Here is a 21409-nt window from a genome sequence, read left to right as displayed (position 1 = left end):
ACGGTAGAGTTGCCACGTCAATTCTGAAGAACTCTACCCCAGACCCATGTATTTAGCTAGTTCAGAGAGAATAATCAACATGCTGCATAACAAGATAGAATCATAACACCTCTATCAGCTGACGCCAACAGGCAGGAACAGGGAGACAGAACACTGAGAGCACAGCAGCCAAGGTTACAGGTGCGTGTGCTCAGTCAGGACAGTTTGAACTGATAAACTGGGTCAAAGTTATGGACCTTGGAAAATATTTCCCCAACAATATATATTTTATATTGTGATCTGATTGCTGAAAATGTAATTCTACAAAAGACCCAGATAAGCCTTTATTCTCAGAGGACTCAGAGTGTAAATAAAAGATTGCAATGCTTCAATCCTTCATAGAAATATGAATAAACCAGCATACACAATAGATGGATATAATACAAATGCAAAAAAGAGCATTATTTCAGGAATAACCCCTGGCAGTCCCATCCTAAATCTCCTAGCCTGATGTGATCTACAGCGGAGGGATAAAGGCTCTGCAGGGGGCGGGGCGACTGAAAGAGAGCGAGGTCTCAGGAGGAACGCTTACCCGAGATGACACATACAGTACACCTACACACACATTCAAGTGCACACCAAAGCATCTATACATACCACACATTCCACTGTTTCCTCTAAACATATAAAGCCTGTTGTACGACTACAGATATATGCAGCTCCATATTGATCTCATACTGCAACAAACAAGAACTGGAACTAACACTGGGCCAAAGAAGATCTACAAATATTGAACCAAACCAGGGTTGAAACACCTTCACATAGGAGAATATCATACATCCAGAAATGTTCTTGTTCTTGGTGATGTTCAGTAGTCCATCAGTTGTTTGACTTTTAGATGCATGAAGAACTTCGGGATGGATTAGAAGCATCTATACATACCACAGTCACCAGGGGGAACACGTCTATTTCAACCATATCATTATCATTTATAATAATGGATTTTGGTTTGGTGGTTTTAACACTTGTTTTGACAAGTTTTGACCCTGATTATTACCACCCACAAAATGAACGGCCATTTCAGGATCAGTAAACTGAGCCTTTTAAAACAACAGTTAGGCATGTAGAGAAACTCTTGGCTCATGCGTACACAAATAACCAGCAATCGTTAACACACCATTTGTGAGTTCTTGGGTGTTGTTTCCTTGGCGGTGTTGATATCTCTATTTGACATGTATTTGTTTCGGTTGATTGGATGGTGGTTATGTAGAGAGAGTTGGATTATTACGATCATAAATATGACATTAATGAGTAACAGGGACATACATTCCTATGCCTAATGGTGTGTGTGTGTGTGTGTGTGTGTGTGTGTGTGTGTGTGTGTGTGTGTGTGTGTGTGTGTGTGTGTGTGTGTGTGTGTGTGTGTGTGTGTGTGTGTGTGTGTGTGTGTGTGTGTGTGTGTGTGTGTGTGTGTGTGTGTGTGTGTGTGTGTGTGTGAGAGAGAGAGAGAGAATCCCTTCCTCATAACACTTGTGCTAATCCATGACAAAATACTTTCCTAGGTCACGTCAATATGTTTTCATTTCTGCAGTTGCGCATTAAAGCATTAAGATGTATTCTTATATGCTTCATTCATAAAATTGACGCAATTGTATATTTAATTATTGGATATTGTTGTGGTATAGTGTCTTTCATGAATGATTGATAGCCATGGGGAACATTTGGTCTGGTTCCTTACCTAAAGGATTAGAGGTGCTTGGGCAGGTTTAAAGGAAACAGAGGCGCAGTTTTGAGGTAATATCATGTTGCATATACTCTTCTCTTCCCACATCAACTATAACGGATCAATAAGCTGCTTTTATTTGTCTTTCCCAAAGCTTCAGTAGAAGAGTTCTGTTTACCATTTCTGGGAAAGTAAGACTGCAGCCTTATTTCATTACGTACTCGTGCCTTAGACCCAATTCACAACACGTTGGTCTGAGGACACTTTTTATATTTTTAATCTCATACCTTTCTTTTTTTCAACGTGCATGACATTTCAAACAAAACAAATCTATTGGACAGTTCTTTCCCTCCTTGTCCCACCCCCTTTTCAGGTTGTTGTCTCTTGACTTTCAGTCCAAGTGTTCCTTGTCATTATGCAAGGGCCACTTAAAGCATGAAGGAACATGTTGCAATCAGTTTTCTGACGGCACTTGATTGTGAAGGATCTCCTGAAGGTAATATGCAGATGTGCTGAGGCAGCTCCAGAAGGAACTAAACCAGCCAATCGTTTCATAGTCTGATCACGTGCTAAGTATTTCTCTGCAGAGATCTAAATCATGAAGTTCAAAGCTACTCCTTCAGATATAGACTCCTAGTCTCCAAGGTATATAACATATGGCGATTAGCATTTGAATGAAACAGAATAAAAACATAGACTGATACTGCTTTACGGTCTGATAGTTATATATAACGTGTGTTGTAATTCATCAAAAGTGAATGCTTAGAAACAAATGGTTATTTTTGTAGACTGTTGCTCTTGGTGATATTCTTCAGTCTTGACAGGTTCTAAATACATCTCGACGCACAAAAGTCATCTGAAGAATCAATGAATCAAAATGAAATAAGGCTAGTTTGGTCAAATAAACAACTAGAATATTAAAATCCCCGCATGATTTCCTTTCATTTCAAACCTTTATTTATAAAGATGAATCCCATTGAGATCATTGATCTCTTTTTCAAGGGAGACCTGCTCAAGTAGTTCCACATGAAACATAAAAACATAAATTGAACAGCAAAAGGACATGATGATTTTAATGTCGCTCATCTGTCTGCTCTTTATCGTTAAACTGTCTCGGTGTGGACGGCTTGGAGCTGCTCGGCTCAGAGGAGGTCATTTGGTTTCTTTCTCTCAAAATGTGTTACCAAGGTTTCCCTGTGCAGACATCCTCGGGGCCATGGCTGACATTTTCTCTCTCTGCAGGTACACCTGCTTCATTTCAGCCGCAGTGATGGCCTTATCGGTCCAGAGATCCCCATATTTCTCTTTGTGCAAAGAAAAGATCATTGTTGCTCTTTCAGTCTCAGAATTTATTTTGTGGAAAAATACTTTTGTTAGCCTGTTTGGTCTATCCATTTGTTCCAGTTGTTGTGTTTATATATTTACCTTAATTGTTATACTTCCTTTAACGCTTTAATCAGCGTATGAAGATGATTTTACTTCTCAGTTTGGAGTATATTTTAATGTGTGATTGTTTTTGTATTATTTAACTTTAACTTTAACTATATATTTATTTGTTGTTCCTTTCTTTTCTTTTGTCTTAACTATATCTGTAAAGCGTCTTTGAGCACCTGTAAAAGTGCTAACAAATTAAATCTATTATTATTATTATTATTATTATTATTATTATGCCCCTCCCAGTCCCTACACTTCCCTCTCAATCAGACGCTTCTTTCAGTCTTGCATAAGTAGAACTCAGTGGTGAACCGTCAGGGCCTTCAAGGTATTCAGAGAATGATTTAATTATATAAATAAAATGTTATAAAATGTAAATAAAATGAATAAATTAAAATCGTATCTGTGTTGTTGATCTGTAATATTACAGTTTTACGTTGATTTGTTTGTCCTTCTCGGTCCATGCACTACGCATTTCAGTGGTTTTGTGTTAGAAAAAAAAGCAACCTATCAGATCTGTTTCTGGGTCTCTGGGTAGAATATCCTTCAACCAAGGTATTCTGCATCCTTGATCGAATGCCCTGGCTGTTGCACTGAATGAGAGCGTTTGGACTGACAGTTTGATCAACCAATCAGATATTGATTTTTAGCCAATGGGCGTATTCTTTCAGAGTTTCCCTCGGTTCCAGGGTAGGCTACTCTAGAAGGCCCGTTAGTTCACTGACTCGAGACAGAGGATCTAGATAAATGCGACGTATCAATTCATTTGAAGTGTTATTGTTTTTAACGTTGAAATGGCAACAGGTGAAGATGATGTTGTTGCGGAATTGGTGTCGATACCCTTTTCAAGGCGACAATTCAGTGAAAAGACGGACATTATAACGGCGGTGGCGGGGGGTGTGTGTGTGTCTACAGAGGTCCAGTTGTGATAGACAAGGTTCACCACTGTTAGAACTATACTCAAACAATCACTGAGGGACTGAGGCATCGGCATTGCTGGTGAAGCCATCCTGTTTCCAACTGATATCATTAAACCTTAATCAACTCCGAAGTCATAACCCACCTGTCTGATAATCTGCTGCCAGCCCACTAGCTGTTCAATGTTGAGTGCGTGGTGATAACACTGTAATCAGACGCCTACTTTCCCACAGGGCGCTAAATAGCGTCGCTTGCAATACATGTGATATAATTTTTTTCCATTAGACTGTACCCAAAGTCATAACAGAAACACAGGCTCATACCGCGAAAACAGATACTGTCTGTTTAGGCAAGGCAAGGCAATTTTATTTATATAGCACTTTTCAGCACGTGGCGATTCAAAGTGCTTTAGAGATTAAAAGCAAAATACATTTAAGAACAAATACAGCATAAATACATTATTAAAAACATTTAAAAACAGGCATATAAAGCACAGATAATGAAATAAAATAAATAAATAAACACAGCAGGTACAGAATACATGACTAAAAAAGGCATACTGCAGTGTGAGTATGGGCAGCTCAATTAAAAGCAGCGGCAAATAGGTGCGTTTTTAATCTGGATTTAAAAATAGGAAGTGTTTCAGCGGACGTGCACGATTTGGGCAATTTGTTCCAAATTGTTGGGGCATAATAACTAAAAGCTGCTTTTTCCATGTTTAGTGCCTTGTAGAGCTTCAAAGTGATGCTCCTTGAGTTATTTTTGATTGTGTGTCACTTACTAAGATGTTTTGAGGTCATTAGATTGTTAATCCATTCCCCAATGATGAGAAAATTATTATTTTCAACTTTACTTTCTTTCAAGTTTGAGTTTCTTCCTTTTGTTCAACAACAGTGGCATCCAGCGATGATGCAAGCTTGTATGAGTAATAATCCAACATACAGTATATAGCTGTATTTTTTGTACTCACTACTGTGACTAATCTAATGCAACTGTGACTCAAAGTGTTGAATCCATGTGAAGGGAAACGATGAATTTTAATATTTGTACCGTTTGTCAAGATTAACAACCCACCATTTTGTGATATTTAAAGGCAGCAATTTGGGCGTATTTTCCTAAAATTCTGTCAGCTATCGTCAGCTGTTATAGACCTGTTGTGAATACCCGTTTTGATCGTAGGGGCAGGAGTGAATTGTTCATGACAGCGGAAACCATTAAAGTAATTTGAGCAGCTGTCTCCACAGACCATCAAGGTCTTGTTAGAATCGTATTATTGTATTGATTCTGGTGTGGAGCCCGAGGCGGCCTGTGCCCTTGCTCATGGCAGACAGCCAGGATGTGTTTATTTTCAACAAAAAAGAGGAGCAGGGTGACAGCAGACTGATGGCCGCAGACGTAAAAGCAGACGGGGTGTCAGTTTGAGTCTTAGCTGGGAACATCTTGTCTTGAGGTGAATGTGATATGCTTTTTGAGCCTTTCATTCTTTGATATTTGCTGTAATTGTGTCTCCGAGCAATGCACTTAGCTGACAACAAATCACCTCGTCTGAAAGGTTCAGGCCACCTTTAAATCCAGACTCAGTTGAAGTTATGCTTCAAAGTTTCACAGACTATGCTTTCTCGCTTTGTTTCATGCTTTTATTATTTAGATCTCCAGAGCTTTTTGCCCAGTCCTTTATCTCCAATGATTCTGAAATACCTGTTTCATCCTGTAAGGGTTGGTGGTCTGCAAGATGAAAGGAAAACAATGTAAATCAGTCTAGAAATATATTAGAATCCAAACCTAACCAAACAACAAATCCTTATATTTCCAAGAAACCTACTGATGGTCCTGATGTGGGAGCTGAAAAAAACCAGCATATTTGAACAGCTTTGTTTTGCAAAATATGCTTTCGTTCCTTTATTCTTCTAAACTTTAAAGCAGTTACATTTCTCTTCTGTAGCAGATACTCACCCATATGCTACACTGTAAAAAAAACAGTTTTTTTACAGTAAAAAATACAGTTTTTTATTGTATTTCATGATTACAGGAAATCAATTTACAAGAATAAACGGTTTATTGAAATGTGTCATGTATTTTAACAACAAAAACCTGTAGAAATGGAATACATTATTTATCTGTTTTTTAGCAGTTTTTAAATGCGAATTTAACAAAACTAACCGTAAAAAAATGATTTTCTGTTGGAAAAAAATTAGCTGCTTTTTCTGTAATTTTACAAAAAAATACTTTTGTTATGGCTATATATCACTGTCAAATATATAAAAAATACTGTTAATACTCATTTAAAAAATGTATAATTCAAGAAAATATATGAGTAAAGAAAGAAATATTTAATAATATTTTGCTTAATTTAACCACTACTTTACATTGATAAACTGAAAAAACACAGGTATTGACTATCCTATACTCATACCGGAAACTACTTGTAATGTAATTTTTTGATGTAAATATCACTATATGTTTCATGATTTAAAATCCGAGTCAGAAACATTTCAGAGAACCCATTCAGGATGTAATGTGTTCTATTAAAAGCACTGCACATTAAGTCTGTTGTTGGAGTATGTACAGCGCTCTTTGACCTGGCGTGGGTGCCTATGAGAGTTGAACTCCACTAAGAGCTGCTTTATGAATATACTCTTAAAGCTGAAAGGGTCTGCACTCAGCACGATGACATATGTGCAGTATCGAACACTGTAAAAGCACTGGAAAGTGGTTTTCCTTTCTGTCCATGCATGAATGTGAGTGTTCACATGATGTGTTTTGTACAGATTCAGAGTAAAGCTGTGTGGTGCTCTTGTGATATCTGTCTCCAGAGCGACCAACTTCTCACATCCCACTCTCTGACGCAAACAAAGAAGCATCTGTGCAGAGACGGGGTGTCAACTTTGCAATCAAAACAACAGATCTGAGTACTACAGTGCAAAGTGGGCGCTGTGTTTCATTTAGCAACTGTACAGCTGTGATATCAGCCCAAAGGCACGTGCTGCTCCTGCTGAACCTCATCGGCTTCAATCAAATGATTCTATTTGACTCAGTTTTCTAATTTCCCTCCTACTTTATGCTCTCGTAGTATCTTTTATGGATATTTTGACCATGTACAGCAACAACAGTGACACATCTATACTATTTGTGCATGTTTATACGTCCCATAGAAAAGTGGTATGTCACTTCCTTGGCTTATTTATTATTTAGGGGCCCTTTTATTGTTTTGGTGGTGTTCCTTTTCCTTCAGTGTGTTCCTTAGTACAGGGGTTCCCAAACTTTGCCATGCCAAGGACCCCCATATAGCATTATCGTCTGGCGGGGACCCCCCTGTTGCAATTTTTAAATGATGAGTACATTATTATGGAAAATATGACAAATTAATCTTACAGCTTAATACATTTTCTTAATATATATTTAATAATTAATAATCTGTTATTCTTCTAAAACATTTTTGTATTTATCTTTTGTTTGTCATTCATTACATTGATTGTGTCTTCTGTTATAAACATTCTTAACACAATATTAAACAGTAATATCAACAGCAAACATATTTTAAAGCATTTTTAAAGTGATTTCTGTCTTTATAATATGATATAATTTTGAACAGTAATATGAACAATTAACATATATTTTTTGCATTTTTGAAAGCTATTTATATATAATATTCAACCGTAATATTAACAATAAACATATTTATATTCATATATATAAACAACAATATTTGCTACATCCGTGCTCTCATCCAGCTGCAGAGCGAAACATTCACTAGCTCTCACTTGCACCAAAAGCTGAGCAGACACTCAGTTTCACTTTCAGAAGCGGCAGCTCGATTCTGATTGGCTTGAAGGGCGGTCGTGTGATTTAAAAATAAAATATTAATAAATAAAACATATTAAAAGATTGGCATCAAAGGACACATAGATTGATAGATGTGCAGTTATTAATAACATCTAAAAAAAAAATATGTAACTTTAAAAAAAAAAAAAAAATCCCCTTTCCCTCAAACTTTGCGTGACCCCCCAGGCGCCCCTGGCGGCCTCCCGGGGGGTTGGGGCCCTTACTTTGAAAAACACTGCCTTAGTACACACTAAAGGAAAGGGTTCATGTAAATGGCCTGCAAAAGGCTTAAATCCTAAAGTTCACACTAAATCCTAAAGCTCAAATCCTAAAGTTCACGCCAGAGGGAGTTTATCGTTCACAGGCAGCAGGAAAGGTCAGCTTGTGAAGTTTCGGTCTTGATAAGCTTCATTGAAGTAAGCTCAACTTTCACTGGATGATGATTGAATTGAGATGGTGAAAAAATAATGCTAACATGCAGCCTAAAGGGATGCCGACCCTTAATTAAGACACATGGCATATATGCTATAAAATGCAAAGTAGAAAACTAATGTGCTGATGGTTTATTTAAATGCTGAATTTAATCATTAATCTTTAAGTATGTCTTCCCTCAAATGGGATGCTTTTAAAGTTTCACCATTGCCCTGATTTAACCATATCTCCTTGTCTTTCCTCTCTGTCCTCCCTTTTCTCCAGATTGAAGACATTGTCACTCTCATCCAGGATGAAGAGGAGGGCGTGCCCATCAGAACTGTCAAAAGTTTCATGACCAAAATCCCCAGTGTTGTCACAGGTAAGGAGAATAAAGTTATATTTGAAAGTATTCCACAAACATTGAGACTAAAGTAAATAGTAGGTACTGTAATGGATACAGTATTCATATAAACTTGGGTATCTTTTTACTACATACATTTAGTTCCAAAGAACATGCTACTTTCCAAGAAACTTCTGGGAGATCATTTGGTTGTGTGAAAACAGGCATCGCTGCATTATCTGCCTGCACGTTTGAAACAACAATCCCAGGGGTTTACGTAACACATGTGTTTGGAAGCTGCTTTTCATTCTGGTTCTGCTGAGGCTGCGGCTCTGTTTTTTTTTAGCAGTGTCTTACGGGAGAATAACTGAATAGCTGGAGGGAAAGTGGGAGGACAACATATAATTAAACGTTTGTAAAAGAAAGTGAGAGTGGAAGCAGAATGAGTAATGCTGTCCTCCTACTGTCAAAGTGCCATTAAGCAAGGCACATCAACCTCTGACTGCTGCAGTGGATCTGGGCCTGTTGGTGTGTGGAACCGCAGGGAAACATCAACAGACACATTTAAAAAAGAGAAAATAAAAACATTATCAGCCAGTTGCTCTTGCAGGTGGGATTGAAGTCTGCAGGCTGTTGTTTCTTCGACTGATAATCCAAATCACCCTAAAACTCTGGAGCCACGTGGGAGGCTCTGACACACCCCGAACAAATGATGGAAACAAAGAAAGGCCATTAACATTTTTATTTCTCTCAGTCCTTGAAAATGCATTAGCTCAATATGCCATAAGCAGAGCATATCAATAAACAGAATTACTACAGCGGCGGATGGATTTGTAGAACAGCAGCTCAAATGTTTGCAGCTGATCCCTGGGGGCAAGAACAACCAATGAATGATGAAGAATTAAAACACGGACTGAGAGAAAGAAGAACAAATGAGATGATTCTCTCCCCGCCATGACAAATTGCTTTTTAGTATCTTCTTTAGCTATTTTAAAAGATACATTATCTGAATATTGCTGTTCTGAATGTCAGTGGGATAAGATAACTTTACATTTGGGCATTTTTAGGACATTTACCTTTTACCAAGATAACTCAGTGTTTTCAGTTTATAGGTCATTTAGGAAATTTCATTTGTGGTTATTTACTAATTATGAATTTAGACCCAATGGAACTCATTGTTTATATTTGATTTGATCCATCTTTTCTTGTTCACGTTTAGTTTTTTATTTAAAGGTGAATAAATGATATACTCGTTAAATTCAGCCTCAAAATGTGGTTCAAAAGATTACATTGCATTACATGTTAGACGCTTTTATCCAAAGCGACTGACATACTCAATACTGTGGACAATCCCCACAGGAGCACTTTGGGGTGAAGTGTCTAAGGGACACAACGACATGCTGACTGCAGTGGGGTTTGAACCTGTGCCCCCCTGATCCGATCACCAACGCTCAACCCACTGCACCACTCAACTTTTCATTTCTTGATTACTTCCTTGATCGTTTACCCCGTATTCTTACATGCCACCATGCACTTACTGTAATAACATCTGTCTTTTTCCTCTGTCCTGTCTCAGGTACAGATATTGTTCAGTGGCTGATGAAGAACCTGGCCATAGAGGATCCAGGTGAGGTCTAACACGCTGCTAAATAAGGAAACAGCCTCCCATGACAACAAAAGCTGCCTTTTTTAGTAAAGAAAACTGAAATACAGAATCTACTGGATGCAGCATTTCCCAGCTCTAGATTATTGCAGGCACAAATAACCAATTATTTGAGTTGGACATTATGTGGCTGTCAAATGTATAATGTGCAATATAAAATACAGGGAAACATTTATATTCATGCGGAGAAATTAAATGACAGCTAGATAAGTTTCTCGGTGTATGAAAGGTTATACAGTTTGTGGTTAGCACTGAATGTCTTGTAAGAAACACATTTTAAATGTCATACTTTAAGAAGCATTCATACTGCCATGATTGAAATACATAACAGAAGATTGTTGCACCTACACTTACCAAAAGTCAGTTTGCATGAGTTGCAAATGCAGCAGAGAATGAGCAGGGAAGAAAGAAAGGAAAGCTATATTTAGCTTTCGATCTGTTGTGTGGTTGACCTGACCCGAGGCATGGTGGTGGGAGTCAGTGTTTATTGTTGGTTCAGATCCCACAGCCTGGACATTGAGTCTTTGAGTCATCCATGTGCATCCTACCCCCCAAACCAACCCTGGGCTGAAATCCAATTTAAATTCAGAAAGATTCTCATAAAACACTTTAAATGTGACTCATAAACATCAATTTACATGTTTGGATATTCATATATTCTGAAAAGTCATCTCCTTCATTTATTGCAGTCATTTCTTACTCAAAAGCTATTTTATCAGGTCCTGATATTACCACAGCTTAGTTGATTACATCCAAGTGGATATTGTATCACAGATAATATGTGAAGAGCTGAGTACTGATCAATACACCTTGTTCCTGTCCTCTCACAGCTGAGGCCATGCACATCGGGAGTCTCATCGCAGCTCAGGGGTACTTCTTCCCCATCTCAGACCACGTCCTCTCCCTCAAAGACGACGGCACTTTCTACCGCTTTCAGGTGAGCAGAGAGCGATTCTAAAAACAGAGGAGGCCACAGGAGAAGTGGAAACATTTAGTATCGATAGATAGTGTTTATTTAGATCATCAGAATCAGAAATCCTTCCATGTCCTTCAGTGGGGGAATTTGTTTGATATTGAGTAACAGTGGTGTTACAGCCTGTATTGTGTGGTGGTCTAGTAGAGACTGTTGTGATTTACAGTCTAGACTGATCCTCAGAGTGCAACCAAGTTAGTTCTGTGAAATTAGGTTTCTAGTACTCAATACTCAGCGTTAATCTTATAGGTTTAGGGTTACATCGTCTGTTAACGATCCTGAAATATGTAACTGACTCTTTGTTGAACGTCTCTTTTATCACCTGATACTGAGTGGTATATCAAATGTTGCCATGAAGGCCAGCACATTGATTTTTTAAACATTGTTAACATTTCCATGCAGTATGAGGTCATTCCTAAGAGTAGTGTAACGACTGAATGAACACAAGTGGAGGACTCAATAGCACGACTCAGAGACAGGGGATTAGGATGTAAAAAAGGTCTTTATATCCAAGGTTCGGTACACGGGAGATCAGTCAATAAGGCTAACAAAACAGACGAGGAGTAGACATGGACCGGGTCAGGAAACAAAGCTGGGTCAGGTACACGTGGAATCAGATACTAGGAAAAACACCGCTGGAACGCAAGGAATAACTAAGACGAACTGGCACTGAAGGGAATGTGGATGCAGACTAAAGAGGTTTCTCAATACTCAAATTTCCCCTCCTCGAGACTTGGTACCGCCCACAGGAGATGCGAGCGGAGGACTGAGGAGGGGAACCGAGGAGAGAGGAGTGGAAGCAGCAGGCGGTTAGAGAAATGAGAACTCCTCTCCTCTGAGCGGTCATTTTAAAGAGACGTCCATTAATGATGACAGGAGGCACAGCAGCCCTCTGATGGACAGATGTGTTCATGACCACTTATATATATCTACTTTTAATTCATTGACAGTGCGGTATAATGAGACAATAACAGGCTACAGATGCGGACATATATAAACAAACACACACACACACACACACACACACACACACACACACACACACACACACACACACACACACACACACACACACACACACACACACACACACACACACACACACACACACACACACATATATTTATATAGATATATACAATTCAGAATCAAACAAGTATGAGAGCACTCTCATAATAACGCAACACAATCAGAGACTGGATATATCCCCCCCCCCCCCCCCCGGTCGCTGAAATGGGGAATTGAAATTACGGGCCAAAAGTTGTACAAGTATTTAAAGTAAGCAAAGGACACCAAACCAACTGAGACCCGTCTGTCCGCCGCATCTACGCAATGTACAACCATGTGTACAACACACACCTACACACTGTACCACACACACCTACTGCTCCTAAATCATAATCAGGCTACAGCCGTTGTGTATTTTATTATGTGAAGCACTAACTGGTCTTAGAAAAATATCGACTCTTTGTTTGTAGATATCTACTAAACTAAAGCATACAAATACAGAAAGTAATGTGGGCCTGTTATACTGAGTGACATATATTTTACACACTGCTCTGCTTTCTGCACGGACCTCACAGCTGTTCTCTCTGTAAACATCGCATTGCAAGGAAAGCAGTTACTAAAATAATATCCAGGGGATGCATGCAGAGCTGTCATTGGCTGAGATAAGTCCGGCCGTGCATCACGCCTCCACCGTTCCCGGAAATGCATCCGCGGAGGAGCCGTGGAGGACCCATCAGTGTCTCCTCGGTTAGAGCTCCTCCAGAGAGCCTCCTCGATGCCCGATGCTCGGTCCTCGAAGTGCATTTAGAGAAATGAGATGTCCTTCAACATGGCGCGCTGAAATTCATTTCCGGGTCACTACCTGAGGACCGAGGGGTCGAGGAGTCGAGGAGGGGAAATTTGAGTATTGAGAAACCTCTATTGTAGACAGAGGGAGAGATGATAATGGGGCACAGGTGAGGCTAATTAGGGAAGGGAAGCAGGTGGAGTTCAATCAAGGGAAGGAAAGCTGAGACTGAAATGAGAGAAACAACAATGAAAACAGGAACAATAACAAAAACATCAACATGCTGGCTAGGCCCTTACAAGTAGTATTCTACGTTATGTAACATAAGATGTGGAAAGAGACCTTATGAATTAGATAACGTCCATTTTACTTTCAATGTACTGCACATTTAATGTTTTGATGCAACATTAAATATAGACACATTTGGAACAGTATGCACATGGAGGCAGGAAGACTTATTGAGGCAACCTTTTTAGTTTTCAGAAACTCAGATCTCTATAGAAAATAAGCCACCCTGAATTTGGCGTCATCCTTGTGTAACAATTGTAAATTCGCAAGAAATGTTAGCTTGTGAGTAATGGCTTTACACATGGGTCTAATGGCACTTTATTATAAACAGATTACAATCGTTGTTGTTCTGCTATAAATGCAAATTGCCCTGTGCCTTTCAAATCAGACCTAAACTCAAACTAATCCAGCTTTATAGTGTGAGAGATATGAGCAGGCGAGGTTAATCTGATTGTGGAGGCGCTTCTTTCTCATAAGGACCTTAATAACCTTAAGATTACTTTGCCTGTTTGGGAATTACAACACACCAATTCCCTGTCTGCAGCTTCTTCAGGACTATGTTGGGATCCTGTGACCCTATTAAAAATGAATGGTGATCTGTTCAAATATTCATCAAGCGAGCGAGTGAAGCCGGGTGTGAGTAGGAGGAAACCAAAAGCCTGACTGAGACACAAAGTGTAGTCTCATCAAGGGACAAACAGCAAAGGAAAGCGTGCTGACATTTTACTCCTCCATTGTTCGCAGATTAGACGGTGGCATTGAAGTCACAGATTAATTAAGCCAGACTGTTCTAACCAGAATGTCCTAATTCAAAATGGGAAACAACGTTATGACATTAATCAGTGGGAAATGGCACGTGGTGAAAAATGACCTCTGTGTAGCATCTTCCTTCCTTCCTTTTCACAGAGTTGTTGGAGGAGCTCTTTAATTAAAGGAGATGGCAGTTGACATTATCGAGCTTTGACCTTGCTTCTCATTCAAAGTGAAGTGGAAGAGAAGTCAAGGGCAGAAGAAAGAAAGGCGAGGGCTGTTCGACATAAAAAGATTCATAAAGAGCATTCAGTAGTGTTTCATTTCCCAAGTGCTAATCAAAGAGCAACACAAAAGAGGAAAGTGAAAAACAATTAACCATTTCTATTTTTATTGAAACAAGTGCATGCTTGTGAAACTGTGATTCAAACCTCCTCCCAGCTAGCTCAAACATCATCCAATCAGCATCTGTTCCTCGCCTGCTGGCTTTATTATTCTGCTTCCCAACTGTTTGTTTTGCAGCTTTCATTGCTACTCGTTTTGTTGTGTTGCTGCAGTACTCCCACGCCTCTGCAACATCCCAGGATGCCTCTAACCAGGGAAAAAAAAGTATTAGGAGCAGTCAGCTGTTCCTGACTCTGTTCAATACTGATAATACACATATTTTTGATTGCCCACATAGTGGTGCAAAGCAATCAGGTGCACTGATGTGTCTCCGAGGCAAAACAACAATCTCACAAAGGTCGTCCCCTCCTCAGATTTAATCGGAAAGTCTTGAAATTACAAACACCTGAAAGGATTTGACTCTGTTTTTTAGTCACTAACCACAGTTTTCCACTCTCACCTTTTCACTTGTTTCTCGGCAGGCTCCATATTTCTGGCCGTCCAACTGTTGGGAGCCTGAGAACACGGACTATGGTAAGAGGGACACATTTACATTTTGTCCTATTTTCTATCTTGCACATTTTTGCGATAAGTCCTCTGTAACATGTGTTCTTCCATTTGAGTGCTGTTAGAACCAAGGCTGGAGACACCCCAGGTGAATAGGGTAATTTTTTTAACTTAAAGATATCAGCTAGAAATGTCTCCAGTTAATTACTTACAATAAGGCAATTATCTTTTGTATTACAAGTTTTCTGAAATAGCATGTTTAAATATGCAAATTACCATTATCTCATTAAATATGCGCATATTTTAACACATTTCAGGAATCTAAATCTCAACTTTGGATAAAACCAGGTTAAAAATTCCTGTTTCATTTTGTGGTCATATTAGTATTTAAGGCTTTTACGGAAGGGATTTTGGATATCTCTTTTTATCACTCCATAAATCAGAAAATACTGTCAACAGCCCTAAAATATCAATTTAAAAACCAAAATGAATGGCCTCCATGTTAGCCATGTGATTATAAGGCTAACAAGGAGGCCATTCATTTTGGTTTTTATATTTCTGTTGTCAATTATTGTCTTTTATTGTGATTGTAGTAATGTGTTTTTATTACAGCACTTTGGCTCGACCAAAAATCGCTTTTAAATGTGGTGTATAAATAAAACTTGATTTGATTTGATTCCCCTTCAAAAAAGCACAACACAATTAACAATAGATTTACTGTGAGACTTCTCTATATAAGGACCTCATTTAGGATACATTTGAATCCCAAAACAGCACTTAAGAAATGCTTTCTACAAACCCTCTGTCAACCACTATTTCTAAATTCTCTTAATGTTTTTCATTCATGTAAAGCACTTTGAATTGCCTTGTGTTGAAAGGTGCTGTATAAATAAAGTTGCCTTGCCTTATCGTCGCTGAGCCACGTTTAACTAAATACAGACAAGTAATAATTGTGTTGCTGTAAGGGAATATTTGCTGCGTGACTTTAGAGCTCGACTCACTCCTAATTAAATTCCCACAATGCAGAATTAACTACTGTATAGATAAACTTCTTACTTTATACTTTATGTGCAGAGATTCGTAAAGTAGAATTAGTACATAGTGACTAATGGGTAAAGCTGTGAATGGAATATCAATTGGATATTTAACAATATAAGCAATGTGTTTATTTGCAGAAGATCTACGTCTACTTTAAAACATGACAGCAGTTGGCATGGAAAAGATGGATCAACCTAACAAGCACTTCCTTTAAAAGACACATCCAGCATATTTATAAGATACCTGAATATAAATAAGATGACCTGCCCCTGCACTGTAGCACGTCTCGTACCCTCCACTGTAGGGGGGCTTGTCAACATATTTTCTCATTCACCGCTCCACTTCCTGCCCTTCATGCTGTCACAGAGGCAGACAGAGTTTAGGGCTTAGTGCCTCTTCACACTTCACCTCATCATCATAAAGTAACAGAGAGGTGGACAGGCAAAACTGATTACACTCTCCAAATATTGGGAGGTGAGGCAGGCAGGGGGTGAGATGCCTGGATGAAGGGGGGGTGAGATGCCTGGATGAAGGGGGGTGAGATGCCTGGATGAAGGGGGGGTGAGATGCCTGGATGAAGGGGGGGTGAGATGCCTGGATGAAAGGGGGGTGAGATGCCTGGATGAAGGGGGTCGAGATGCCTGGATGAAGGGGGGTGAGATGCCTGGATGAAAGGGGGGTGAGATGCCTGGATGAAGGGGGGTGAGATGCCTGGATGAAGGGGGTCGAGATGCCTGGATGAAGGGGGGTGAGAGGGGTGAGATGCCTGGATGAAGGGGGTCGAGATGCCTGGATGAAGGGGGGTGAGAGGGGTGAGATGCCTGGATGAAAGGGGGTGAGATGCCTGGATGAAGGGGGTCGAGATGCCTGGATGAAGGGGGGTGAGAGGGGTGAGATGCCTGGATGAAAGGGGGTGAGATGCCTGGATGAAGGGGTATGAGATGCCTGGATGAAGGGGGTTGAGATTCCTGGATGAAGGGGGGGTGAGATGCCTGGATGAAGGGGGGGTGAGATGCCTGGATGAAGGGGGGTGAGATGCCTGGATGAAGGGGGGTGAGATGCCTGGATGAAGGGGGGTGAGATGCCTGGATGAAGGGGTGTGAGATGCCTGGATGAAGGGGGGTGAGATGCCTGGATGAAGGGGGGTGAGATGCCTGGATGAAGGGGGGTGAGATGCCTGGAGGAAGGGGGGTGCGATGCCTGGATGAAGGGGGGTGAGATGCTTAGATGAAGGGGGGTGAGATGCCTGGATGAAGGGGGGTGAGATGCCTGGATGAAGGGGGTCGAGATGCCTGGATGAAGGGGGGGTGAGATGCCTGGATGAAGGGGGGTGAGATGCCTGGATGAAGGGGGGTGAGATGCCTGGATGAAGGGGGGTGGGATGCCTGGATGAAGGGGGTCGAGATGCCTGGATGAAGGGGGGGTGAGATGCCTGGATGAAGGGGGGGTGAGATGCCTAGATGAAGGGGGGTGCGATGTCTGGATGAAGGGGGGTGAGATGCCTGGATGAAGGGGGGTGAGATGCCTGGATGAAGGGGGGTGAGATGCCTGGATGAAGGGGGGTGAGATGCCTGGATGAAGGGGGTCGAGATGCCTGGATGAAGGGGTGTGAGATGCCTGGATGAAGGGGTGTGAGATGCCTGGATGAAGGGGGGTGAGATGCCTGGATGAAAGGGGGGTGAGATGCCTGGATGAAGGGGGGTGAGATGCCTGGATGAAGGGGGGTGAGATGCCTGGATGAAGGGGGGTGAGATGCCTGGATGAAGGGATGTGAGATGCCTGGATGAAGGGGGGTGAGATGCCTGGATGAAGAGGGGTGAGATGCTTGGATGAAGGGGGGTGAGATGCCTGGATGAAAGGGGGTGAGATGCCTGGATGAAGGGAGGTGAGATGCCTGGATGAAGGGGGGGTGAGATGCCGGGATGAAGGGGGGAGTGTGTACTGATTAATTCTCCATCTTCTCTGTCCCTCTCACAGCCATTTACCTGTGCAAGAGGACCATGCAGAACAAGACCAGGCTGGAGCTGGCAGATTATGAGGCGGTGAGTGCTGGATATATTTCCATCTGTACACAGATCAATACTTTCTAATATATCTTTGTATTGATACTTCTTAGTATTGATATCTGCGTCAAGCTTGGGGCAGAAAAAGCTCTTAAAGGTCACGTTTGTGTGTGTTTTCAAAATATTAGAGATTCAAAAGCTTTTTGCAAAAAAGTAGTTAGGCTATGAAAATCCCCAGCTTCTCCTACAGTATGAGATATTAGACATACAAAGAAATAAAATTAGTGCAATAAAAAATGGTGATTAACTTGTGCAAAAGACACAATGCATCTGAGAAAATTGCTAAACTGTGCAATGTTTTAAGACTTGATTTTATTTATTTGCATTTATGTATTTATTTATTTATTAGAGATTTTGACCTCAACATCTCACTGTTTCTCTTTCTCTCCAACAGGAGAACCTCGCCAGGCTGCAGCGAGCCTTTGCCAGGAAGTGGGAGTTTATCTACATGCAGGCTGAGGCCCAGGTCAAGTAAGTGCAATCTGTTACCAAGGCAACTTATGAAAATACAATGCATTCAGCGATTGTCATTCACACCTAAGAAAGAAAATACATAGCAATATAATGAACACAGTAACATCAAAAGTGTGACACCTCCATATCATGAGCAGTAAGTGTTTCTGACTGACTCCATTAAGCCTCATGTAATAAATGACCTGTCCTGTGTTATCAGGGCACAGCAGGTCTACTGCTTCATGTTTCTGAGGTAAACAAAGATGATACATCTTATTGACCAGCATGCTTATCGAACACATTCAAAATGAGAAAATGAAGACAGAGAAGGGATCAAGAAGACAAGATGGCTACCTCTGATTTATTTAGGCAAATAAACAGTGGAGAACAATTTTGGTTCTAACCTTTATATGCAGACAAAAAACACAAGACCTCTGCTTAGTCTTCACACTCTTATCTGTACATGCAACCCAAAATATGACATGATGAGTATGTCAATCCTTTTAGGTGTTTTGTTTCATGAGTTACAATTTCGTCAGGTTGTCATGAATATTCAGATACTTTACTTGCGTAAAAAGAAACACTAGCTCAAGTAAAAGTCTTTAAGTCCATTTACTATTGGCTAGTGAATGTAATTGTTTCTTCTGTAGTAATGCCATCCTATGTGTGCAGCCTCCTGTACATTAGTACACGTAGTGGACTAATGGTAATCGAACAGTACATAACCATCAGCATTGCACAAAGGAATACAGTCCATGCTTTGTCTACAGAGCCTACCAAATTGTGGAGGTGCAGCAGTATGAACATATAAGTAGCAGTACAAACAAACAAACACACACACTCATACACGCACACACACACACACACACACACACGCACGCACGCACGCACGCACGCACGCACGCACGCACGCACACACGCACACACGCACACACGCACACACACACACACACACTCAGAAACTGGTGCAGAGGCGCGTGCCAAAAGCTTTGAGCACATGAGCTTGAATATTGTTAAAAAGTGATGAACGTATAGACTTATAATAATCTCCAGACTGTCTCTTTCCCCTTCTCATCCTTCCATCCTGATTCAATCGCTACATGTAATGTTGATGCCAGGAGAGCTGCTTGCTGTATTTCTCATTCTGACTGATCTCATGTGCAGGATCGACAGGAAAAAGGATAAAACCGAGAGGAAGATCCTGGACAGCCAGGAGAGAGCCTTCTGGGACGTCCACAGACCTGTGGTGAGCCTGTCTGTGCACAGTTTACACGCCTACCTCATCTTCCTCATATACACAAACTGCCTCTATTATTCTACAGCCCTTTTTGGGGTTACTTGGAATCAAAATCGTTGACTGTAATATGTTTTTGCTCATGTTTCCTTCAGCCTGGATGTGTGAACACGACAGAGATGGACATCAGGAAATGTAGACGCATGAAGAACCCCCATAGAGTTAAGAAGGTAGCCTATAACCTCCATCGACAAGAGGGTTAAAGTGACATTGTCCTTAAAATACTCAGAATGACTGGCACCTGTTTACATTACATTACCTGTTAGACTCTTTTATCCAAGGCGACTTACATACTCAATGCGAATTTGGGGTGAAGTGTCTTGCCCAGGGACACAACGACATGCTGACTGCAGTGGGGTTTGAACCTGTGCCCCCCCTGATCCGAACACCAACGTACTAGACCACACGCCTCCCTGTTTACAAATGACTTATGATATCAGAACTGTTCCTTAAGACAGTGGTTCCCAACCTGGGGGGTGCCAAAGATCGCAGGGGGGGCGCCAAGCCTCAGATGATTTGAGGTCAAATATCATATTTAGACTTTTTTTTTTTTTTTTTTTTACATATAATTGTAAAGCATTACATGATTGTCACTAAAAAGCCTTGTCTCTACATTACAATAAAATATAAAAAATAATTGATTAATTAATTTGAATAAAAATTCAAGTTAGTATTAAAGGCATAAAAAGACAGAAATGTATAATTCTTTCTTTAATAGAAATGTTTCTTCTGCCCGTTAAGTGTCCAAACCAGGCTTTTCTGGATAAGCGCATTTCTAAAACATAGTCATTGTCCATGCCGGTTTCAGTTTATTATTTGTCCCAGTTGCTCCAATCAGATCGGTCTCCTCCATTTTGTAGATTATTTACGACTTTTGAATCCACATAAACACATCGGAAAAATCCGGCTTACTTTGAGCATGTGTTTTAAACAGTTTAATCCCTTTGTGAATTGTTTCCACTTCCGCCGTCCTTTCATTTCTTCATACAGCGGGAATCCAAATGAATGAATCCTGAATCCAATAACCATCAAAGTCACTCCAATAGTGCTCCTTAATTACACTTTCATCTTCCTTTAACAAAATACTTCACATTCATCCAGTTTGGGACAGTAGTTGTAGCATTTTTGAGAGTTTTAAACTTTAATTACCGCTGTTGCGCCCCCCCCCCCCCCCTTGTGTGTGTGGGAGGGGGTGGGGGGGGGGGCGCGCAGCTTCCAACAGGAGTCATTGGGGGGGCTCTTGGGAAAAAAGGTTGGGAACCACTGCCTTAAGAGATGACTAATGCAGCAATCATATTTAATAACTGAAATGTATCCCTTGTGTTTGTGCCTTAAGAAAATAATAAGTACACAATGTACGTCTCTTTTATTTCTCCCACTTCTCCTCTCTCCTCATGTTCAAACTCTCAGTCGGTGTATGGTTTGGTGGAGGAGGGAACACAGTCTCAGAGCCCCATACACGCTCCCTCACACCACTGCAGGAAGGGCACCAAAGAGGACGTAGAGAAAGAGGTAAAAATGTGTATTTGCGAGAAACCTTAGTTGCTATATCATTTTTACCCCATAATTTA

The 21409-nt window shown here is 40.6% G+C and overlaps 1 protein-coding gene across 3 annotated transcripts in view; it reads left to right on the top strand.

Annotated features, from left to right (window-relative positions):
- Window positions 1-21409, top strand: part of LOC307016387 (regulator of G-protein signaling 6-like) — an 88466-nt gene that overhangs the window by 53156 nt on the left and 13901 nt on the right. For all 3 annotated transcript variants that reach the window (XM_079645478.1, XM_079645479.1, XM_079645480.1), the window contains 9 exons: window positions 8573-8669; window positions 10207-10257; window positions 11124-11230; window positions 14966-15017; window positions 18006-18070; window positions 18486-18562; window positions 19709-19790; window positions 19934-20008; window positions 21249-21350. In XM_079645478.1, coding sequence (XP_079501604.1) covers window positions 8573-8669; window positions 10207-10257; window positions 11124-11230; window positions 14966-15017; window positions 18006-18070; window positions 18486-18562; window positions 19709-19790; window positions 19934-20008; window positions 21249-21350 — 708 coding nt within the window. The remainder of the gene's footprint in view (window positions 1-8572; window positions 8670-10206; window positions 10258-11123; window positions 11231-14965; window positions 15018-18005; window positions 18071-18485; window positions 18563-19708; window positions 19791-19933; window positions 20009-21248; window positions 21351-21409) is intronic.

This window comes from Notothenia rossii (assembly GCF_949606895.1).
Source record: "Notothenia rossii genome assembly, chromosome: 8".
Lineage (NCBI taxonomy): Eukaryota > Metazoa > Chordata > Actinopteri > Perciformes > Nototheniidae > Notothenia > Notothenia rossii.
Note: the sequence above shows the minus strand (reverse complement) of the source record. Positions and strands in the feature narration are given on the sequence as shown.